Source organism: Siphateles boraxobius, unplaced genomic scaffold, assembly GCF_051911475.1.
Source record: "Siphateles boraxobius isolate OS27281-9 unplaced genomic scaffold, OSU_SipBor_1 16, whole genome shotgun sequence".
NCBI classification, from domain to species: domain Eukaryota; kingdom Metazoa; phylum Chordata; class Actinopteri; order Cypriniformes; family Leuciscidae; genus Siphateles; species Siphateles boraxobius.
Window position 1 is genome coordinate 3364749 of NW_027508766.1, and position 23705 is coordinate 3388453.

Genomic DNA, 23705 nt, shown 5'->3' on the forward strand with positions numbered 1-23705 from the left:
TTGGCATGTTGTAATGCCATGTTGCAAAATTGCTAGTTTCTAGTATTTTACACCAGTTTTATTTCCTTTATCAGAACTGTATGAGTGGGGGGCTAAATATATTTAGGTAATATAAAATGGATTCATAGATTTACCAGTCAAAATTACAAATAATAACAATATTCAATAATTATAAATTATAATAAAACTATTATAAAATAATAATGAAACATCGTGTCGGTTAACATGTTACAATTCATGGTTCCAATGCTAACACCAAGTGCTATTCACAATCACAGCGTAAAATGACCGGAAGACAAAAGACGGCACATTCCCTCAGTGCAATGACGATGCTCTGCGCTCATAGCCGCGTCTGCCCGCCCGAGGAAGGCGACAGGGGTGATTCCTCGAGGGGTGGGCAACGATGCGCGCTATTGAATGGTGAGCGCATAGTGAATGAAGTTTCAATGGAGGAGGTAAGGATGCGCGCGACAGCGCACGCGCCACACCCCCGCGTTTAATTAAAACATCTCAGGGTTCGGCTGAGTGCGAGCGAAGATGGCGACAGAGTGAAGGAGACCACGGAAAGATGACAAGCCCCCTACAGACAGACAAACGCGCACAAGCTCTTCACCCCACCGCCTCAGAGATGCCCGTGAATAAGTAAGACACGGCTGCGTACGATGTGTTGTCAAGGAGATGCGGGGTAGGTGATGGAGTCTCGCGGCATGTGCTTTATCATGCACTGTCTCTGTAATTCAGACGCAGGTGTTTGCAGTGCAGATTCATTTTAAGCAGCAGGTGAAAGGGATGCTTCGAGCCATCATGTAAACGTCGCGGTGGGGAATATTGCGGAGGAGACCCGCCCGTGTGAGCTCGCGCTTTGTCTCCCCCTCTAAAATATGATAACGGGCGCCTGGTGGTGTGGAAGGAAACTTGACGCTGAGTTAGAAATCTGCCGCGTGACCGAACCCATCGACAAACCGTGCTGTGAGCCGGAGAAGGTGCAGAGATGGCGCATGAGCCTCGCATCGCTGCTCTTTTTCACGGCGCTCCTGTCCGATCACCTCTGGCTCTGCGCGGGTGGCAAGCTCCGCTCGAGAGACCGGACTCACCGGAGGACGTGGAGCAACGCGAGTCACGACGCCCAGACGGGCCTTCGCGATGAGGACTGCGGGGTCCTCTTGAGCAATCTGACAAAAACCGGGCCAGAGTGTGTGGAGGCTGATGCGCGGCGCCGCGCGCCTCTGGAGTCCGCGTGCTCTACGCTTTACCGACAGAAGAGCGGCTCGGTGAGCTCCTCCTATTCTATACCGGTACCCACGGTGTCGCCACATGCGTTTTTGGAGTACTTCCGGAATTTCAGCTTGTCGTTTTGCGACGCGCTCACAATAGCGGACCTGCTGGAAAGCATGACTAGTCCGGACGGGCTCAACTGCAGCCTGGCGCCTGTCATTCATGACCTGTTCAGCGGCGGACCGGAGGACGGGGACGTGTGCAGCGCTTGTGTTCACGCGTACATCCGACTCGACCAACACGCTCAGGAAAAATATGAGGAGTTTGACTTAATAACGCGCAAATACATGGCGGATGACTACTCGGTGCGCTCGCAAACACACCTGTGTCAGGTGAGAGGCGCTTTTAGTTACTACCATCAACAGTTTGGATGAGGTTGTGTAGATGTATTGACATGCTCTTCAGAAAGCACGTAGCAATACCAACCACCCACAAGGTTGAGTGAAACATTAAGCATAAATAATGTGAGCATGCTAATATTTGTGGTTTCAGGCAGTGTATAAAGCCTGGCTTTGTGCGGAATATTTTCCGGTTCCCCAACGGCAGTGTGCAAGGTGGCTTCCGTGCAGGCGCTACTGTGGCGAGGTCACTGCTAGCTGCCCCTTCATCCTACCTGACAACGACCGTCTGCTGTATGCCGGCCTGCCCAGCTTTCTCTGTGCAGGTAAACATCAGTCAACGCAGGTAACACTGTACATGCACTATAAGGCTCAAAACTGTATGGACAGCCCCTTCTATTGCAGTAAATGTACAGAATTGTGTGCTTCCAACTTTGTTGCAACAGTCTGGTCCTGGTTTCATGAAAGACCTTTAGTGATAAAGTTTTAAGGTTAATGGGTTACATGTGTTGCAAAAAAAACTTAAGCATCCACTTAAGGAACCTTAAGGCTGTCATTAAGTATTTTCTCTTAATTTAAAGGGTTATTTCACCCAAAAATGAAAATTATCCCATAATTTACTCACCCTCAAGCTGACTTTTTCTTTCAGCCAAAAACAATTGTAGTTACATTTAAAAAAAATATCCTGGCTCTTCCAAGCTTTATAATGGGAGTGAATGGTAACTGTGAATTTATTTTGAAACCCAAAAAAGTGCATCCATCCATCATAAAAATCATCCATACGGCTCCAGGGGGTTAATAAAGGCATATCCATATTTATAACTTTATAAACTCTAATTACTGGCTTCTAGGGATGGGACGGTATGAAAATTTCATATCACGATTATAGTGACCAAAATTATCGTGATTATCAATATTATCACGGTTTTGTTAAAACAAGATGAAAGTGTTAAAAAAGAACGGATGCTCACACTGAAAACATTTCAAAAAGTTTTATATTTGAGAATCAACAAACAACAAATAAAACAAGCAGCTCTATGCACTTTTTAAAGCAACATTCTATTCTGTGGCATTTCCTTCCTTATGACCGTCGTCAATAGCAACATATTATAACACAGCGCACATCCATGCATCACAACGGACGCGCGCTCTCATTTCATTCAAATACAACTTGTCATCTTGCGTCTCCGTTTTTGATTGTATTGAAAATTAAATCAGGGTTGATTTATTGTTTACAGAATTTGATAATATTGTTGTGATCATATTGTCTGGACGAGTTTTGGACGCTGTACAAAATGGATTTAACAGCCAAGAATAGGCTAGAGACAATAATCTCTATTCAATTTGTCTCCGTAATTATGTGGTAAAAAAAAATCGGTGTTATAAGTGTACAATGAATATACATTATTATCTCTTAATTGTGACTCTTAATAGTCTTTTTTGAACTTGTTAGTTCGTCTTTGGCTCAAAGCCACTTGCTGCAAACTTTTCTTCGCGGAAGCTTCAAGTTTATTTCAAGTGAGTGAGATAAAATATTTCAACTCAAAACAACATTTTGTGCCCAATTATTTCCCAGACGTAATTTTAGTATTGAGATCAAAGTTAACTTGCCTTGCGTTCGCTAAAACAGTGGATGATGGTCACACAGGACGATTAGGCAGATTTGAAGTGTTTACCTCTATTGCAGCGACTTTTTTGTGCATGTTCTGCAGACAGAGTGACCCATCCTCTATTAAGTTTCCCTCAGGATTTTTGTAAATGCCAAAATATGACCACACTTCAGATTTGGTCCTCTTAAAAGGCTGAAAAATCTCCCGAACACGGTCACTGCCTTCAGCCATTCCTTCTCGAATAAAAAAAAAACCCAACATTGCGCGACTGCGTCAGACTGTTGGTGGCTGGACAGGATTTATAGTGAGTTATTAAAATCACGATAATCAAACACGGTTTTAATGATAATTGAATTTTAAACGATATTACTAACCGTCAGTACATTTTATCGTGGTTTATAGTGAAACCGGTAGTCGTCCCATCCCTACTGGCTTCGGTAACAGCCGCACACAAGTCTAGTTCTGGCTGAAGAGTGCAACAGCGTGTATTGTCAAAAATTAAATCAAATCAAATCAACAACAACGTTTTCATATTTTTCATCACTTCCACTGTGCGCTCGAATTAATCTCATGCCAGGCTTTCGTCTTGTGCACAAGAGTGACTGATTATAGCGGCGGCAGGCTTGGGTGTGTTCCCTCGTCTTCTAAATGAATAGCTTTTTTTGTCCTTGATCCAGTTTGGTTTAGATTTATTATTTCAAGTACTGTAAAGCCGGTTAGCACACAGGACTAGACCCCGAGCTGCGCCTAGCTTTCAGGCATGATATAATATAATATGCTTTTTTTGTTCTTTTTTTCCAGTTAGAAAAATGAATATGAATGCTTCTTATTTGCTGATTGGCTGCAGTTTGTAATAATCTACATAATCAAAGTTTCAATGACAAATTTCTAAAGCTTTAACTCTCATAAATATTTTTATTCACATGCTTTTTTTGCTGCTTGGGAAACTGATGATAATGATATTTTAACTATCCAGTCAAATCAAATATGTTATCTGGCATTCAATGACATCCTTTTTAAATGATATATTGCTGAATAATAGTACTAGTAGTAATAATAATATTAATGATAACAATATACACCAAAATATATGTTATAAATAAAAATATATAATATGTAATGCCTTATTAGTGTCACGATTCCCTGTGTCTCTGTTTCATGGACTCTTATTTTGATATTCTTTTGTCTTGTTGTGCCTCATAGATATAAACACTAGATGTTGCCTTGGGGTTCTAAACATGCGTCAAAACCGCCGCCATCTTGGAACAGGGGTCTTGTCATAGGAAGTAGCTAGGTAACGCTTAATTCATGGATGATGCCGGACTTTTGTGCTGCGTATGAATGTTTACACGAACGAAATCTAAAAACCAGACAGCAAGGGATTACATTTCACAAGACTGTGAAATTGTGTAAAAAAAATTAAATTTCTCTGGACTCTATAATAAATACATGTCTGACCATTGGAACGAACCAAAACAACTAGAAAATCGCATTCATGACGATTTATGGTGATTTTATTTCCGTTAGACCTTTTCCTACATTGACGCTGATGAGGGGCTCCCCTGTTTCATGATGGCGGCTCTATTGACGCGTTCGCTCCAATGAACTGCCGTAGCCAAGGCGACATCGAGTGTTTATATCTATGGTTGTGCCTATCTTCAGTTCCTGTGCTTTAGTTCCTGTTTCTCTTGTTTCCATTGTTGTCTTGTTAGTTTCCATAACAACCCTTGTTTGCTACTATGACAACATATCACCTACACCTGTCCTTCATTTAGCCCTTTGTCATCTTCTGTATATAAGGGGCTTTTTACCCGACGCTGTTTTCAACTAAAAACGAAAAACTTTTTATGCATTGTGGCCATTCATTTACACGGTCAGCCCAGTCTCATCCCAAGGCGTCATCTAACTGACGCTTTTGACCATGTTTGACCATGCGTCAACATGCCGACGCACATGGCACCCTTTAAGCGTCAATATGAGATGCGCCTCCTAGTGGTCTAACCCTACCCCAGACCTAAACCGACCCATAACGGAAGCGTCATCTAACTGACGCTAAAGGGTGCCATGTGCGTCGGATTCAGACGCATGGTCAAAAGCGTCAGTTAGATGACGCCCGAGGATGAGCGTCGCATATTGACGTTTAAAGGGTGCCATGTGCGTCGGCATGTTGACGCATGGTCAAAAGCATCAGTTAGATGACGCCTTGGGATGAGACTGTGTTGACACGGTAGCAGCGTTTTGGTGGCCTGAAATAAGAAGCTTTTAAAATCGTTCAGGTTTTTTAATTCAGGTTTTCAATGTAAACAACAAAAACAGGAATTTGTAAAAACGGTGACGTCATGCGTATTACATGTTCATGTTCATGTTCCTATAGGCTCGTGACATCACAAACTACTGGCATGGCAGCATAGCACAGCGTTTTTAATCATTTAAAAGTGATTAAACGCGGATTGGTTTGAGAACATTATCGTCTGTACAGAAAAAAAAGCAAAGGAAAAACTTCCATAAAACCTCAGTTATCTTCCTGTTCTTGGTCGTGGTCGTTCCTTGTGTTTATTCAATGTGATTTCTTAATTGGTCTGCGTCAAGCCAGCACTCGACAATTGGCTGAAAATTGTTGTGCTGCTTATATAAATGTGGAATGTGTGGAGGTGTTTTTTTATCTGTATTTTTTGATGAACAGAAACATTGAAATAGAAATAAATAAAAATTAAATAGAAATGTGCATTCTAAATTATTTTTAAAATGGTTGGCATTATAAATGTCTTAACTGTCTTTTTCAAATTTGTATTGCACGTTTTGCACATTTACAAAGTGGGACAGAGAGCATGCTTTTATCAAAAGTCACACCACACTTACACCCAAAAAAGCAAGATTTGAAATGAATTAAACTGGGAATTCAATATATTCTTCAAAATAAAGATATTTTTTTAAAACTAAGGAATAAATGTTTATTTTTCACTGAAAGCCAATTAAAAAAGTTTAGAACCAGTGTTCTGGACCTCACTGTGTGCACAGGCTCCTTGCTATGCTGTTTGAATTCTTATGGAAAATACAAACTCTGTTGCCAAATGCAATTAAATAACAAATGTAAAACAAAGAATAATTATTTTATTTTTATAAAATACCACTGATAAAACACACTGATAATGTGTGTCTTTTGACTAAACATTGTCATATCATATAATCAAATTTGTTAACTATTGTAAAACTTTTCTTGTTAAACTAAAACTATTGAAAATCATTTATATATATATATATATATATATATATATATATATATATATATATATATATATATATACAACATTTGAAAAATAACTGATAATTTATAAACAAAAGCTAATAAAACCTATAACAGTAGTATTATTTATATATAGTAAATAAATAATACTAAAATAACATTGGGTTGATGGAGCTGGACATGCCGAAATGAATGACGTGCTGCTCAGTGAGAGAGTCGGGAAAAGTGCTCCAGCTGATTCGGAAGTGTTTGTGATTTACTAAGAAGAACCAGCTTATTGGAGATATTGGTTCAGAAATGTTTGTTTTAGATTCACAAAAATGAGTCAACTCCTAAGCGCCATTTGCTCTGTGTACAGTGTTCTCTCCTATTCTAAGCCAGTCTTTCTCTCTTTCTCATCAGGGCTTGAAGAGGAGTATTTGAGCAGTCAGGGTCCGGACTGCTGTGATGTCAGATGGAGTGGGTGTGACTCCGCTGTAGGCGCTGCATGTGCTCTGACACGCCTCCCGGGCTCATTTTCTTTGCATAGGAGGCTATCATCAGGAGCGGTGTCGTGTACAAATCGTCTTCATGGCAGTAAATTGAAACTGTGTGTGCTTGTTCTCTTCTTACTGCACTCTGTCATCTCCATAACAACATTGCAGAATTACAGCACTGGCTCCTTGGAGGCAATAGTACCTCTAGAAGAAGTTCCCAGGGAGGAGTAAGAGACTGTCTGGAACATCTCCCCCCATTGAAAGACGCACATACTGTGAGAGTGTTTTCGTCTGCTGTGCATGAGACGAACCTTACCAAATGCCTGGACAACACAGGAAGTCTCAGCACTGCTGAAGCGTCTGTGCCTGTCTTTTTGAGGGTTGGAACATCTGGCTTGATCTGAGCGTGTGTTTGTTTGAGCGAGTGGATGTTTTTAACTGTTTTTCAGTGTTCCCTTTGTTTTATCAGGACTAACTGCACATGCTACAAAACAGTTCATGAATGTTGTCTAAAACAAAAGAAGATTGTCAATTTTAGACAACAGTCATGGAAACAAAAATGAATGGATGAAGAATGGATGGATGACATTGTTACATTTCTCCCCTAATAAAACCAACTCTACTGGAGACATTTTTCATATTTACGATTCTCTTATATATTACAGGAGCATGGTTGCAACTGAATTTAGGGTGGTTTCTGCTGGCATTTTCTATGACATGTTCTTTTGTAGGTCTTTTAACAGTATTATTTTCTGTTGCATGCTCTGTTCATTGCTGTTCCTCTCCCTCTATTTCTCTTTAAGGCTTCCACACACTGCTGAAGCCAACACCTATTAACGCCTCTCATATTTACTCATGGGTTTTATGTTGGTCTTGATGTTTTGGGGTGTTAAGGGGGCTTTGGTAGTTACCATTTAGCAGATGCTTTTCTTCCAAAACAACTCACACTGCACTAATTGAAAGAAATACTGTGGGAAAAACTTCAGAAACATTACAAATTCACTCCATGTGGTCTGTCACAGTTCTACAAACTCCTCAATAACAACATGAAAACAAGTTTAAAAATGATTGGGAATGGGAATGAGGGGGGATTGGGAACTTACAACTTTTAAATAATGGTTAGTAAAATGTTTTTTATTTATTAGTAAATTTCATTCTGCTCTTGCTGTCAGACTGAGAAGTAGTTGTGGGAGAAAAATACTGACTGCATTAGTGTTGAGGATTAAGACTCTGTCACATCGTTATGTCAATAGGTGGTGTCAAGTGACTGTCTTTTTGAGTGAGTCGGTGGTTTGTTCATTCAAACGATTCATTAAAAAGTTGATTAATTCAGGAATGAAACAGGTGATTGGCTATGTCCGAAATCGCATAATCTCTTTAGTAGACACTTATTTGGGATAAGTGATTTCTTTACGACCGCAAAAAAAGTAATCTGGATGTACTACATTTGTGTAGTCATTATCATGTGACCTACCAGTGCCAGTTACATCACTTGATTGCCATTCACAACTCCTCTCCTGTGGCCTCATTTGATAGCCAAGTGTCCATCATGTGCACACTTCAGAATCTCGCCTGAAGTAGTAGTTCATCCGGGTACTTTTTGCCTACACTTTTATGAGTACTGTGAATTCTGACACATGCTGTTTTTTGCCTACTATATAGTAGGGAAGTATGCGTTTTCGGATGCAGCTGAATGGGTGAGTCACCACATTATTAATTTAAACAATTCATTAAAAAACAGATTCATTCAGAAACTAAGCATGAGTGAGTCGTTCAATCAAAAAAAAAAAAATGCACCCAATGCTCTTCCAGTCAAATTGCACAAACATGCAATAATGCTTTGTGAAAAATAGAGTGAAGATGACAAACGAAGAACAAAAAATTAACATAGTACACAAGAGTAGGCTATACAAACAAGAGTTCATTAGTCGCCAGCAGCACACCAGCTCCAGACAAACAATGACACTCAAAATTGACCTGTTAGTATAGCTTACATTACTACAGCATATCTTGGTTTTGTGAAACATAGCAAAACAAGTGTTATTCATGTATGGAGAAGAAACAATGCAACCTTGGAGTCTGTTTCCAGGTCTTCCCGCTCTCTAATGTCGCTCCAGCGCTGGAAAGCTTTTCTAATATTAACGCGTGTTCTAAAGCTCTTTCCTGGTCATAACCCTTCTTTTACCAGTGATATTCCTCTGACTTTGTTTCCCTGACCACTTTTGTAATATCTCTCAGCTATCTCTCTTTCTACAGTCTTTCTTCAAATCTCTCTCTTGAGCCCCTTTCACACAACGCGTTGATCCCGGGATATTGCCAGAACGCCTTCTGTGTGAACGCAAACACGACCCGGGATTGATGCCGGGATCAATGCCGGGTTGGGGACCTAGTAACATTGCCGGGATCAGTCCCGGAACGCGCGCTGTGTGAACAAAAGCCGTAATCAATGCCGTGTCGTAATGATGACGCTGAAGGGAAGTGAAAGCAGGCTAGTGGAATGGTACGTAATGCGCTAGTTTATGATCGAATCAGAGAAAAAAATGCACAAGCGTGGTTTCCCGAGAGAGAAATCGCAGCTTATAAGCAAACTATAGACGCTGCTGAGACATTACATGTCACATCGATGTCACATGTCTTTGTGGGATTTTTACGGGTTGTGTGTGAACGCACTCTCTGATTCCGGAAAATCACTGGCAGTGTGAATGAACCAAAATCAAACGAATCCGGGTCAAATCCCGATTCACTTTATCTGTGTATTTTCCGGAATCTCTGTGTGAAAGGGAATTTGCTCACTCTCTCTCCTCCCCCATCATGAGTGTATACGCCCCCTACTGCTAATTGGCTACAAATGCATTGTGGTGCTCTGTCCGATCCACGTTCAACAGCGTTTCTAAGAAATCGCTTACTATACCTTCAAGTTCTTCATGTAATCAGTGTAGTTGCCGTGCCATTTTTTTGTTGGGCTTTTTTCTAAATACATTTTTCAGTATTTGCATGCATGTTGTAATACGGGGGCATTTCCAGGGGCAGCTAGTCAGGGACAACACAAGACACCAAAAAAACGGGTAAACAGGGAAGTCTGGTTACCCTAATAGATTAGCTGATTAAACATATCAAACCGTTTCTTCTGCTCATGTGAGTGTTCATGTCTCTGAATTTTTTTATTTACTCCTTCAGTTATGCAGGCCGTTATTAGTCATCGGGTGGGATTTACTTAAAAGCAGCTGGGCTTGTTTATCAATTTGTTGTAGCAGATGTAGCCCTTCATCTCAGTGAATGAATCTGTTTTCTTTGAGTGTGGAAGTCTTAGAGATAAAGTCTGTGAGCTGAGTCACTAGATCTGTTCTCATGTCGCCGCTTCTTTGGGCCTTTTTTCCTCTGAAATTATCTTCCACGATCTAAACTCCTAAAGAGAGATGTTCTGCATGAGCACAGACTTGAATATTTCAGATTCTGATACCAGTTCTCCATGTATGGACTTCGAGACTGCACAGTGGCAAACCAAAAAGCCGTGTATATAATTTTCTCTCATTTACCCGTCAACTATTAATGCATATCCATAGGCCTGTGTGGTGACAGTTTTGGCCAGTAGGAGGTAGTGTTTTCTCATTGTGTGTTTGAAGGTATCTTGTATCTTGCAGATGAATCAACATCGGTTTACCCACTTCACTGTATATCTCTACTTTATACTGTAAATACAACTTTCTTTTTGTAGTGAAAAGAATAACTATTTGTAAAAGGTCAAGCGACTAATCGAAACATGTTATTGTTTAGTTAATCTTCTATATTAAAAAATTGTTTAGGGACGTTCTCTCACTCACTAAAATAAAGTAGCCTAATCATATTTTAACATTTAGCTAATCTAATGATTGTATGGCCATTGCTATATCGTTTGCTGAATTTTGTAGGATACTGGCCTTGGCCTAATAATAATTGTTCTACAACATTTAGTTTCCAGTGCCGTCTCTCTCTCTCTCTCTCTCTCTCTCTCTCTCTCTCTCTCTCTCTCTCTCTCTCTCTCTCTCTCTCTCTGTGTGTGTGTGTGTGTGTGTGTGTGTGTGTGTGTGTGCGTGCGTGCGTGCGTGCGTGTGTGTGTGTGTGTGTGTGTGTGTGTGTGTGTGTGTGTGTGTGTGTGTGTGTGCGTGCGTGCGTGTGTGTGTGTGTGTGTGTGTGATTGCTGTTTTCTTAAACTCTTAGCACCCTGATTCCAGCCTCTCTGGGCTCCGTATGAGCTGGATTCACTGTTAAGTTAATTTGTATAATTTAATTTCAACTGCCCAAAGGCCTCAGACCCATAGGCTACTTGAATATTCACTGCAGCGTTTTTTTATGCATTTGTGTGCGCCTGCGTGCGTGTGTTTTAGGCAAATGTTTTTGTTGCGAGTGCGCGTAAATGCGTATGCGTGCGTGTTTTTAGAACTTGTTCCAGACTTTGTGGGTGGGTTGAGCTATTGTAATGACGCTTTTATTACATTATTTAGTAATGTCTGCGTTTAGAGATACATCATGGATTGTTAGAGGACATTGCCTGAGTGTGAGACAGCTAGACCGTGTGCATGTGATGTGTGTGTGGCGCTGAATCGATTCAGCAGCAGTGTAGCTGTGAATATTTAAGTGATTTAAGATTAAAGAGCCTGGAGTCGAATAAAAGCGGCCCAGATTTAATATAAAACCATATTAAAGAGATTCAGCTTTATGAGGTCACATAGGATCTGCAGTATACACAGCGCACAGCTGTGAGTGGAGCAGGAACAGAGGAAGAGTAAGAGAGAAAGCAATGAAGTGAGGTCAGATAGCATCCACAAACATTCTTGGACTGGATTTTTCTTCTGAATTATACATAGATAGACTTTCCCTCTGAGCATGCATGCAGAATGCTGACTCAGATTATGATTTTGCACCATGTTTACTCAGATAAAATAAAAAAAAAACTAAAGAAAGCAAGAAATTTGCTGCCTTGCTAATCTCTTCGTAAACCATCCATCCCGCCACTTTCATCCTCCTTTTTACTGCCACTTTCATTGTTTTCCAAATTATTGGATGAGAATGACAAGTCTGAAAAAAGCAAGAGAAAGAATAAAGTGGTTTCCATAGAAAATGATTACTCAAACAACACACAGCAGAAGAGTTATGCCATTGTAATAAATAACTGTGTATTTTGGAGTTAGATTAATAGTGTGTGTGTGTGTGTGCGTGCATGTGTGTTTGTGTGTGTTCTTTGGTGCTTGTCAGTATGATAAATGTGTGTAAGCTATGGTGCATGTATGTGTATAATTTTGTTGTTTGAAAAGCATGTGTGTGCTCATGTGTTTCTGTGCATGTGTGTGTCATTTGATGTTTTTGTTTGATTGGCAGTCCTGTCCTGCTTTTAACACTCAGCCTGCTCTGATTCTCAACATATGCACAATTACACTACCAGTCCTCAGTTCTAACACATTAAAGATGTGGACTTCACACACGTGCACGCTCACACATGCACACACACACACACACACACACACTCTCACTGAGTAAGCCTCATACAAGCATGTGGTTAGGGAAAGTTTGACAAGAAAGATAAAGATTGTTTAAGAGTAAAAAAAATAGCCTTAATAAATCATGATCAGTTCAGGGTTTTCCAAGGGTCCCTGCATGGGAGTCCCTTATGGGTCTATAGGAGTACGTTTTTACTAATGTCTAATGATTTATTAAGCATATCTATATAATTTAATAATGCTAAAAAATAAGTAGGTATAGGCCTATAGCTATAGCCTACTGGGAGTAACTAAGGCTAGTTCTGTGAAGTTTTGAAAACCCCTGATCTAGAGACACAACCAAACGTAAACTCTCTTGACTTCATCGGCTAACTTATTTACAGATTGTTCCTTCCAGGGGTTTCGAAATGGGAAATATTGTGTAATCAGCAGCGAACGTGTGACGCTATTGTTAGCGCCTCAATGATTTGTGTTTGTCTGCGTCCTCTGATGAATGTCGTTGTTGTAGTGCCTCGCGCTCTTTTCCGCGGGAGGATTTTCAATGAGTTGACGTCACGCAGGCAGCCAATCAGCTGCTAGGGGTCGGTCTCTGGAACTGGCCGCAGTAGGTTATCAGCCTGAATCCTCGCAATCCAAGGTCAGGAAGCCAGATGAGCCCGCTGAGACGCAATTGCTCACCGCGACCAGCCTAAGCCCACAGTCGCTGAGAGAGGACGAGGAAGTTCGGTATGAGAGGCAATGCTGACTGACCTGCACGCAGCCATGGTACCGAAGCGCGAGCCGGCGAAGTTGGAAGAGCGCGAGCGCACGCAGGCGGCGTGTGAGTGCCAAAGCCAATGCAACAGCTGCAAAATCTTCCTGAGTTTATTCATCCTCTCGCTCTCTCTGCACCTCGTCACACTCTTCTGCTACCTGGACCTGCGCTCTGAGCTCAAACGCGAAATATCACAGAAAAACAAAGATGAGGTGCCATCAACGGGGCCAATCCCGCACTATGAAGCCACAGCGCCAGTGCTCCGGTTACCGGACACCGACCACCCAACAATAGACGATCAGGTAAACTGAGTTATCTGTTGTTCTACACAAAGAGCAGACAGTGAGACAACAAAACTTGCTTCCTGCTCTCTTGACACTATTGCTTCAGCTTCTGTTATTGAGAAGAGAATTTCTTATTGTCTTGCCCTCAGACTATTGTGTGTGTGTGTGTGTTTGGAGACCTTTTGTTAGGGTCCACTTCCTTTAGGTCAGTGCTTCTAAATCCTGGTTCTGAAGTGTCGGAAGCAGCACTGTTCATTTTAGAGGTCTCCCTTTATTTGACACACCCAGTTGAGGTCTTTGAGCATCTACTGAGCTGATGGAAAATCAGGTGTAAAAACATCTAGAATGGACAGTGCTTTGGTCTTCTATAGGACCAGGATTGAAAAACAAGTAATTGTGTGAGACAGAAAGTCTCTCATTGAGTGAGTGCTGTAAAATGATATATTTGTCAATTTAAAGTAAGTGTCATGAGCCATAGTACTTTTAAGTCTACATTTACACACACAAAAAATCACTCCACTATAATACAACTTAAAAGCAGCAATTAAACTTTAATCTAAATCAAACTAGTGCCTGCATCAATTAGGTCATTGCATTGTTCTTTTCATAACACTGTTACTGATGAAGAAAATCAAGCTGAACAATTCATAAAATTGACTAGAAATTACAAAATTGTGATAAAGTAAAAACAAATGTTTAAAACAAAAATTATTTTTACATTGTATTTGTTGTAATCTGGAGCTGTGTACAAGTATTATATTATATTAATATAATATTAATATTATAATATACACATTCAGGCACAAAATGCAATCAGTAGGCCTATTTATCAAATTTGCTATTTGTATATTATGTAATTTATATTACCTTATCACAAGGACAGACCCCAATCGAAGTTTAGGGGTTTTGCTCAAAGGCACATAAATTGCACTTTGCAGGGGTTCAGTCTTTAACCCTTTAACCTCTAGGTTTGACAAACACCTGGTTTGTAAGCTGAGCTTAAGTCACTGATTTAGGTGAGCATTTGCCTCTCGCCCCACTCACATTGTGCGTCAAAAGCCCGCGAGTGACGCGCTTCTCGTAACTGTGAATCGTTCACCTGCAGGGGACATTTGTTCTGTTTAAACAACATCTGCCCTTTTTACGAGTTCTCTTCATCAGACGCACTTTTACTGTCAGGCGGCACAGGTCGCTGTTTATTTAGCCTTCGCTGCGGTTTGGCCCGGACTCGTGTTTGATTCCTTTGGCAAAAGGCCAGGCTCGTCGCAGCATTTCCTGATGTTCACCCCACGGGCAGTGTGTTAGTGCTGAATCCAGAGCGCCTGGCTCAGGGATGCGTTTTATTAGACATAACTGGAGGTAGAATTACACACACAGACCAATTCCTGCAGTGAATGAATGAATGAATGAATCTAACGTACGTCTATGGCCTTTCTGAAGTGATTATCAGGGTGCAGAGACATCTCATCCTTGGTGCACACAAACGATACAGTCAAAGTTAGTGTTAAAGGCCTGTAGTAATTGTCTTGTTTTCCTTATTGTGATATTTATAAAGATGTTGGCATCCTAATTGTCCATTACTTGTTTGTAAGCCTGTACATCTTTGCATTCACAATTTTCATATGTGATTTTAGAGTGTATGAAGCAGCCCTACATAGGCGCACACAGCATCAGTGTGGGATAGACACTCATTTTGGAAGTATTGTTACTAGGCATGGTGTTATTGTGTGCATGTGCGTGCAAAAATGTGTCTGTGAGTATTGCACTGATTCATGTCAGAAGAAGGCGTGTAACCATGACAACTCTGATTGATGGAGGGAGGCCTGAGCGTGGTTAGTCTGTCAGAGTAAAGATGACATGCATAGAAACCACAGACCGAGAGAAAGTGAATGTGCAACATGACCACTGCTATAATTAATATAGTTTCCTTAGGAAAACAAAATCATTTTTAGATTGGTTTTGGTATGGTTGATGTTGTTTTTATGACAATATAGTATTACTTAATACCAGTGCAATGGTGTAAAGTTGCATAACGGTACTGTCAATATTGTGTGTGTGTGTGTGTGTATATATATATATATATATATATATATATATATATCAGTCGAAATTGAATATTTAATTTTGCATTTTATGTTTAGTTTACCTTTTTTTGCTTTCTAATGCACACTTAAAGTCATTATTTTAAAACACTAGTAATTTAATAACACTGTTAAATGTAATCTTTACTTCATCAAAATATTAGTTTTTGTACTGTTCATTATAATGTTGTTTTAGAAAATGTTTTTTTGAAAATGTTTTGAAAATTTGTTGGTCATAATCCCAATATGTAAATCCATAAATTAGATACTCTGTATCAGCTATGAAACTGCTATGTCTCATTATAGCACATCCATCTCTCTGTTTGTGTTCCAGTGAAGGTCATACTGTTACAGTGGATCAGACCTGCTTTTCTTTTACAGTGTAGATTGGACCTTTCCTTTGTTAGAGTTTATATGTGTGTGAGAGAGTGCATGGGAAAATGAAGGGAATATTTTCCCCTTTCTCTCTCAGGCATTATGGCATGTGGCCAGATCGCAGTGTGAGCTCTCTAATGCACACACACACTATTCCTTATTAAGCTTTGTAGGTATGGGATTCCTCCTCGACAGGATATTACATTAACGGATGGAGTCAGCCACACTCTAATTACTCTGCATTCAACTATTTACCGCTGTAACTAATACACAGACACGTTTCTCACATGCTCTCGGTGTGTTAGCCCGAGTCCTTTGTCCTTCGAGTTACCAGTGAGGAGTTAGCAGTAAGGAATGCGCTTGTTGATCAGCATCTTAGATCTGATATGGCTAACACTATATATCCCAGAGCGCTGCTCTGTCTGACTGATTGCAAAAGTGTGTGTGTATGTGTGAGCTAATGAGGGATCTAAGAGCGAGTTCACCTCAGCCAAACAGGTGTTAGAGAGCTGTGCTCTGAAGAAACAGAATGTTTGCACGACTTTAATGGCTTTACTTTTAAACAGCTGGATCTATTTAAGGAGTCCCAGACAACAGCCAACACACAGATGTGTGCGTAAGTTTGGGAACCAAAGCTTTAAAATTACACATTAAAGTGGTATGATGATTGGATGGATGGATAGATGAATGTAGATAGATCAAGATCACTGAATCAACCTGACTACAATAGGTCACACCAATGAAAGTCTTTTTTTAAGGGTCAGATCTAAATGAATAGAATTCTATGGTATCAGAGTAGCTCAACTCTTTTCATAACAGTATGGCTTTTTCAGTAACAAGCTAAGTTGCAATGTAGCGATGTCACGTGACATTGCATTTTTCTGGGATTTTTTTAAAGTCTGTCTTTTTAGCTAAATTAACTGATTAATGCTTATCTAAAATGTTCATTACCTTTTCTCATAAAATATTGAAAAATCGAAATCACTTTAGGTAATCAGTTCATTTAGATTATTTTAAATAAACCAGTTCAAAAACTTTTTTTCATTTAAAACACAGCCCTTGTTTAGATTACAGCATGATAACATTAATCACTTTTTTGTAGTAATATTATAGTATTTATTAAAATAATTTAAGAAAATATAACACTAATGTTCACTCTCTTTTGTAGCAGATAAATACTGTTCTGAAAATACTATTTTCAGATTGATAAATGGATAAATATTCACTGTAGGGCTGGCTATTGACAAATTTCATGATTCGATTACGATTTACAAGCATGCGATTCTATTACTATTCAATATTGATTAATTTGGATATGTATCAGATAGCCTACAGTACATGGCATATTTTCTAGAGGGAAAAAATTTTCAGTTGTCAGTTGGTACTACATTACTATTTTGAAGGTTAAAATTAACTGATTTGTATAAAAACGCTTAATTAAGGAAGTTTTTATAATAATAAAATTATAGTTTATTATTTACTTTAATTTAGCTTATTATTTACAATTCTTAGTAATTACATAATTATGTTTCTACTCCAATTATTATTATTTTTATTAAATATAAACATTTAAATGGTGGCTGTCATAAAAACTTGATTGATTTATTCAAACATACATTAAATATTGAAGAACAGTATATATTCATTACATATATATATATATATATATATATTTATATATATATATTCATAATGAATATGTAATATGATGCATATATTTAGCAAAATGCTCCTCTTTTAGTTGACTAACAAATTTATGGTCACTGAATGGCTTTTCTGAGGTAAATGTAAATGTGACATTGTTTACCAGCTTATTTATTGATGTCTTTACGGTTGAAACACTGATTGACAATTACATTAAACATTATCCCTTCATATGCGTATCACGTGCTACCTCAAGGCTCCAGACTAACATTTGAGAGCAGTTCTACATGATTTCGTAGCGCTGGGGGCATTTTTAATCTTAAAGGCATTTTAATCATATTACTATTGTTTTGCATTAATAAGTGCATTTATAGTAATATAATAATTTTTTAATTATTTGAAATTTGGTAGTAAAGCATTGAGCTTGAAATGAGATGCAGATAAAATTAACTTTTGTTAACAACATAGTAAAGTGCAAAAACCTCAGTTTTATTGGGAAAATGTTAAGATTCTACTCTTAATCAATGTACCATTGGTCTTCTATAGTATCGTATTGAAATGACAGACCGCTTTAGTGATTATAATATAAAAGGAGTGCTCTTTACTTGCTTTCTGTGTAATTCATTCGCAATTTGAAGAAAAGTTTTTTTTTTTCATGAGACCTAATTTTCCTACTTTTCCTTATATTAGGGAGTGGAAATGGCTATTAAGTCAATAAGTGCTCCTCTGCCGCCATCTACTGGTTATAGCAGTAATTTAATGTCTTTTTTTAAAAAACAAAAGTGTTTGTTTTCCTACATATTTAAACGTTTGGTATTACAAATCATCATATTAAAAATAACATTAAAATTGCATAGTATTTAGATCAAGTAAGTGAGTCTTCAAGTCCTTTTTAAAATGTCTATGCTTGACGAGGATTTTATAGATAACGGCAACACATATCAAAGTGCAGGAGCCTGAACAGAAAAGGCGCAATCTTCTCTACCCATCAAACAAGGCCGTGTAACGGTTAGGAACCTGCTAGGAGCGCAGATGTTGTTGAGATTACTCAAGAGCCCGATCGTGCAATGCTTTGAAGACAAACATTCATACCTTGTATCGTATTCTATATTTTACAGATAGCCAGTGAAGAGATATCAATACAGGTGTTAAATGATCCCGTTTTCTGGTGTTTGTTAAGATTCTCACTGCAGCATTTTTGTCGTACCGAAGACGAGTAAACAGAGATTTACTTATGCCTAGATATAGAGCATTACAATAATCCAACCGTGTGGAAATAAAAGCATGCAAAACAGCCTTCAAATCCTTGTTTGAAAAACTTGAAAAACCTTGATGATCAAATCGGATTTCAGAATCAAAAATGACTCCTAGATTCTTCACTTAACCATGCATATTGTTGGACAATAGTCCATAACATTCAACCAGGCCTTTCCCATGCTGTTTGTTCCCAAACATAATAATCCTCATTTAATTGTAAAAATTTATTTGCTACCTTTTACCTCAGTCAAGCACTTATAAAAATTAGCAAAATATGTACAGCCATCACATTCCAAAGGAAAATACAGTTGTAAATCATAAATACAGTTTTAAATAAAGGTCGCAAAATGTGACCATTTGGTTGCCGTTTGGAGGAAGTCCTGTTCCTATTAAACCATGACCTCTGACCCCATGGCACTGCCACCTCAAAAACAACTGGAAACACCTCAATGGCCTCTCTGTCAATAAGCAAAGCTTTTTAAATTTAAAAAGTTTTTTTGTGGTTAATGTGAGCTTAAATTGGTTGTGACTGGAGTCTGAACACACTGTCCCATTTCCAGCTTGACTGTCCCCAAGTAACCCAGCATGTGTTTCAGCTGGCCTGTGTGTTTTTGTATTTGTTTGGGTGTGCAATGTGCATATCAGTCTGTCTGTAAGTGTGTGTGTGTATGTTTGACGTTGTAGTATAATAACACCCATTATTCTGGTCCTGCTTGGCATTTGTGAAGAATGCTCTGTCTTTCTGTTGTGGTGTGTGTGTGTATGTATGTGTATGCGTCTGTATCTGTTAATATTGTATTTTGTCTCTGTTGTGGTGATTTAAACTTTTCACAGCGGTTTGTGTTTCCTGGTGGTCACACAATCTGTGTGAGTGTGTTTGCTTTTACACATGTAAATGTAATTCCCTCTGTTGAATCCTAAATGAGTTTGGTTTGCCCTGGGGTTCACCGACTGAGAGAGTTCCAGACAAACATCATTGTCTGTGACCAGGATATGATCTGTCATTAAGCTTAGAGATCAAGAGGTCATGTGTGAGTGTGTGTATATTTTGACAAGGCCTCCTGTTATCACTCCGTTGAAATGATTACTCCATAAAAGCAGTTTAGATGTTGTATTTTAAATTAATTTGAGCACAGCTGGGTGGGTGTATTTGATCATTTGTTGCCTTTAAGGAAACATCCATCCATTTGGAGAGGTAGAGGACAAAAAGAAGGGAAGATGAGTGAAAGCTTGACTAAACAGGACAATCTATCTCGGTGTCTGACTGTGATATGTGAACCTCCCTGTGGTTTGAGATGAGAGCAGAGGCTTGTGTTGATTTTGGAGTCATTACCAGCATATTCTTGATGGTCCTCTGAGAATCGTATGAAATGTTGTTCTCAATAATGTAATCCATATGTGATAACATGCTCATAATCTAAACCTGCTCTAATCTATATGTGTGGACGTGCACATCTGTATGGGGTGTGTTTGAAAATACTCTGTTCCAGATGAGGCTGGAGTAAGAGTGATGAAGGTGGCATTCATAATCATAGATATATTCTTTTATAACTACGGTCTTGTGCCCTTAATTCTGATTTCTTGCTCACAATGCTCAGCGTTGTGTCCCCTTGATATGCATATTAATGATTAGAGATGCACCAGTGTATTGGCCAATAATTGGTATTGGCCAATAAAAGCAATTATTTTACTCAGCTTTCAAATTCTTTCTATTTTATCCCAAAATTCAAACAATTCAAACTCTTAAATGTGATGTGACAGAATGCTGTACGCCTCAGTTCAAGCGGCAACACGGGTCATCTCTTCCATTTCAATACAAGTTATTGCGCTAGAAAACATGCATGAACATCAGAAGGTATTTTGAAAGATATAGTACAACTTACCGAAATTAATCATGTCTCCATCAATGTTTCAACCGCAGAAAGATGTCAATAAAACAGCTTGTGAAGAATATGTCACTTAACATCGAAAGATATCCAATGTTCACAGTTCGTTAGTTAGTTAACAAAAACACTAGAGAAGAGCTCCTTTACTGTAAATTATGTATGTATGTTTAAAATAAATTTCCCTGCCAGTGGTTTTTAAAAAATAAGTTGCCAGCCACCGGCAGCATTTTTGATAATTTTCACAAAAATGTAATGGCCCCCAGAATATTTTGTTGTATGAATATCTGAACAGGCAATAAATCAAAAGAAAAAACAGAGCCTTTGCTTTTAAACAACAACAACAACAAAAAACATTTTATTCTAGATTCATGCATTCTTTTTTTATCAACACTTAAATTTGGACAAGTTTTATAATAAAACAACAACATTTGAACAAAAAGCTAAGAAAAACGTGTTTTTTTTAAGACTACAATGTGCACAAAGCAATGCTTTTATCACTTGTTTCTGCTCCTTTTTTGCTTGTGTTTGGATCTGGAGATTCTGTATGCTTTCAAAGATGCATAAGAGCCCCTACTGTATAAAAGTGAAAACACAGAAAGCCAGAAAATTCTGTCAATGGCGGGGAACGAGTAAAGATAATCAAACTATTGGTATCAGCAGATATTCTAAATAATTGACTATCGGTATCTGTAGAGAAATTTAGTATCTGTGCATCTCTATTAATAATCAGTCAAAGGTGAATTTTATTGATTCAGAGATGCAGTTCTAGTGTCTCAGCTCTGTATTTCTGTACAATCACTCCACTCGCTGTGATCATCCTCGCCGTTAGGGCAGCACGATTAATTGCATTTTAATCATGATTTCTGCTTCTCTCGATGAATTAAAAATAATCATTGCAATGTTGGCCTGTTGTTTATTTGTCCTGAGAACTTTTTTTTTTACATTTAATTTACGTGATTTAGCATTGGTAACAAGCCACCACTATTTCTGCGTTCCACCCCAAATTTGTATGCCCTTCACTCGCTAACTTCCCTCCGTCTCATGGACTCGGGTGTGCGTCATTGCTTAGCTTGCACGACTGCTCACTACTGGCGGAACTCGCGCATAAGGTTTAAATGGAACGCACTAAGCCCTTGATCACTTGGGATTCACTATGGAGCTGATTTATCATTTAAACCCCCTCTTTACTTATGAATTTGTTTTTATATACCATTCTATATGCATATACGTTGTTTGAGAAAATATATAAAAGGTATATGAGCTGTTGAAGAAAAATAAATTTACACAAATAAAAAAATTATCAATAGTATAAACTTTGACTGTGAACACAAGGTAGCTACAAGTAATTTGCAATTAAATGTGGGTAAGCGATATTTGAAAAACACTGTTTGAAAGTTGGTTGGATCGACACAACCGGACACAACAACAAATGTGTAGCCAATCAGCATTAGGGGGCGTATGATGGTGAAGGAGAGAAAACAAGCAAGAGGGAGATATGAAGAAAGACTGTAGAAAGAGAGATGGCTGAGAGACATTACAAAAGAGAAAAGCTCATAAGAATATCACTGGAAAATGAAGGGTAAGGACCCGCGTTAATATTAGAAATGCTTTCCAGCGCTGGAGAGAACTAAGCGAGAAAGCCTGAAAATACGTGAGTAACACTGGTTTTGAGTGTCTCAGCTTATCTGGAGCTGCTTGGCTGTTGATAAACTAACAACAAACTCTTGTTTGTATTGACTCTTGTGTATACATGTTCATTTTTTCTGCATCCTTGTCATTCATTCATCATCTACACTTTATTTTTTCGTTAAGCATTATTTTGTTGCGCTTCTGCTACGATAAATAGACATCCATTCTTGCATTGCATATGTAACAGAGGTCACCTAGTGAGAGTTGTTCAGATAATGTGGTGTTTACTGTTTAGCATCCTTGTTAGTGCACCTGTCTCGCATACCAATGATCGGGGTTCGAGACCGACTCTGAGCAGGGCAGTTAGGATTGGAGGGTAAGCTTTGGGGTGTGTTTGTTTGGGTTGATTTCAAATATCGACAATGCAACGATTTTGAGAAATAACATACTGCAATTTTAAATTTCAATATAATTAATATAACATACACTACAGTTAAGCGAGATATGCTGTGACATCACAATCAAGTTGAATTGTTGGAGGTGCTTGAAGTGTACATCAGAGTAGACTCGCTCTGTAATGGCGACTTGATAGCTAGGACTGTAACTGTAGCTAGTTGGGAATAAGTGACCACTGTGGTGCATCGGTAAGAATGCAATCGAATGCTCTAAATTTTCTTCAATGGATTTATTGACATCCAGCAGATGATTGTCTGTCTTCGTGAGTGTACAGTATATGTGTGGTTATGTCTCTGAACGCACACATGCACAGATAGCGACACAGACGACAACTATGCACTTCAGAAATATCTACGATAGGCTTCCCGGCCGCTCTCACTACTAACTCAAAACGAAACTTATCAGTCAGCGCAAACAGGTGTCCTGTGACCCCAAAACAAAGGAGCTGATTGGCTGATCCCCGTTACCAAGTCCTTCTTAACACGCTCCCTCTGTCAAAATTGAGGGGACGAGGGCCTATCCACATAAACTTCCCTTCCCTACTTGACAAAGTGGAACTCACTTCAAAATGGTGGCAGGGATTCCCCCGAGGGGAAGTGCTTAGGGAAGTTAATGAGTGTAAGTCTAAAAGCAAAATGGAACGATCCCTGCTTGAGGTTGCCCGATGTCTAAAGCTTTAAAACCCCAAACTGAGATGTTTTTTTTTGTGTGTTTTACTCTTGTCAATGTGACCACATGCTCTCTCTGGGCTGCAAAAAAGTGCTGGTGATCTGCTGTTTGCTACTAAATTTGCGAGCAAACCTTCTCAGTGACAAACTGTAATAAATCTAAACATGATTCTCTAACATGTTGTTCACGTTTGTGGTTGCTGAATAAATGCACTTATGCACTTATAAATGTATAACATTATTAGGAGTTATTG

The 23705-nt window shown here is 38.9% G+C and overlaps 2 protein-coding genes across 5 annotated transcripts in view; both read left to right on the forward strand.

Annotated features, from left to right (window-relative positions):
* The first annotated feature begins 299 nt into the window (after positions 1–299).
* Positions 300–8697, forward strand: nalf2 (NALCN channel auxiliary factor 2). The gene is made up of 3 exons (XM_077231121.1): positions 300–1607; positions 1768–1939; positions 6870–8697. Exons 1-3 carry the CDS (start codon positions 882–884, stop codon positions 7172–7174), a joined length of 1203 nt encoding a protein of 400 aa, XP_077087236.1. The 5' UTR covers positions 300–881; the 3' UTR covers positions 7175–8697.
* Positions 8698–12881: 4184 nt separating this feature from the next.
* The window catches only part of eda (ectodysplasin A), a 42472-nt gene continuing 31648 nt past the window's right edge, over positions 12882–23705 (forward strand). For 2 of the 4 annotated variants that reach the window (XM_077231155.1, XM_077231158.1), the window contains exon 1: positions 12882–13473. In XM_077231155.1, coding sequence (XP_077087270.1) covers positions 13156–13473 — 318 coding nt within the window. In that variant the 5' untranslated portion in view covers positions 12882–13155. The remainder of the gene's footprint in view (positions 13474–23705) is intronic. The other 2 variants (XM_077231157.1, XM_077231159.1) reach the window with 1 other exon arrangement.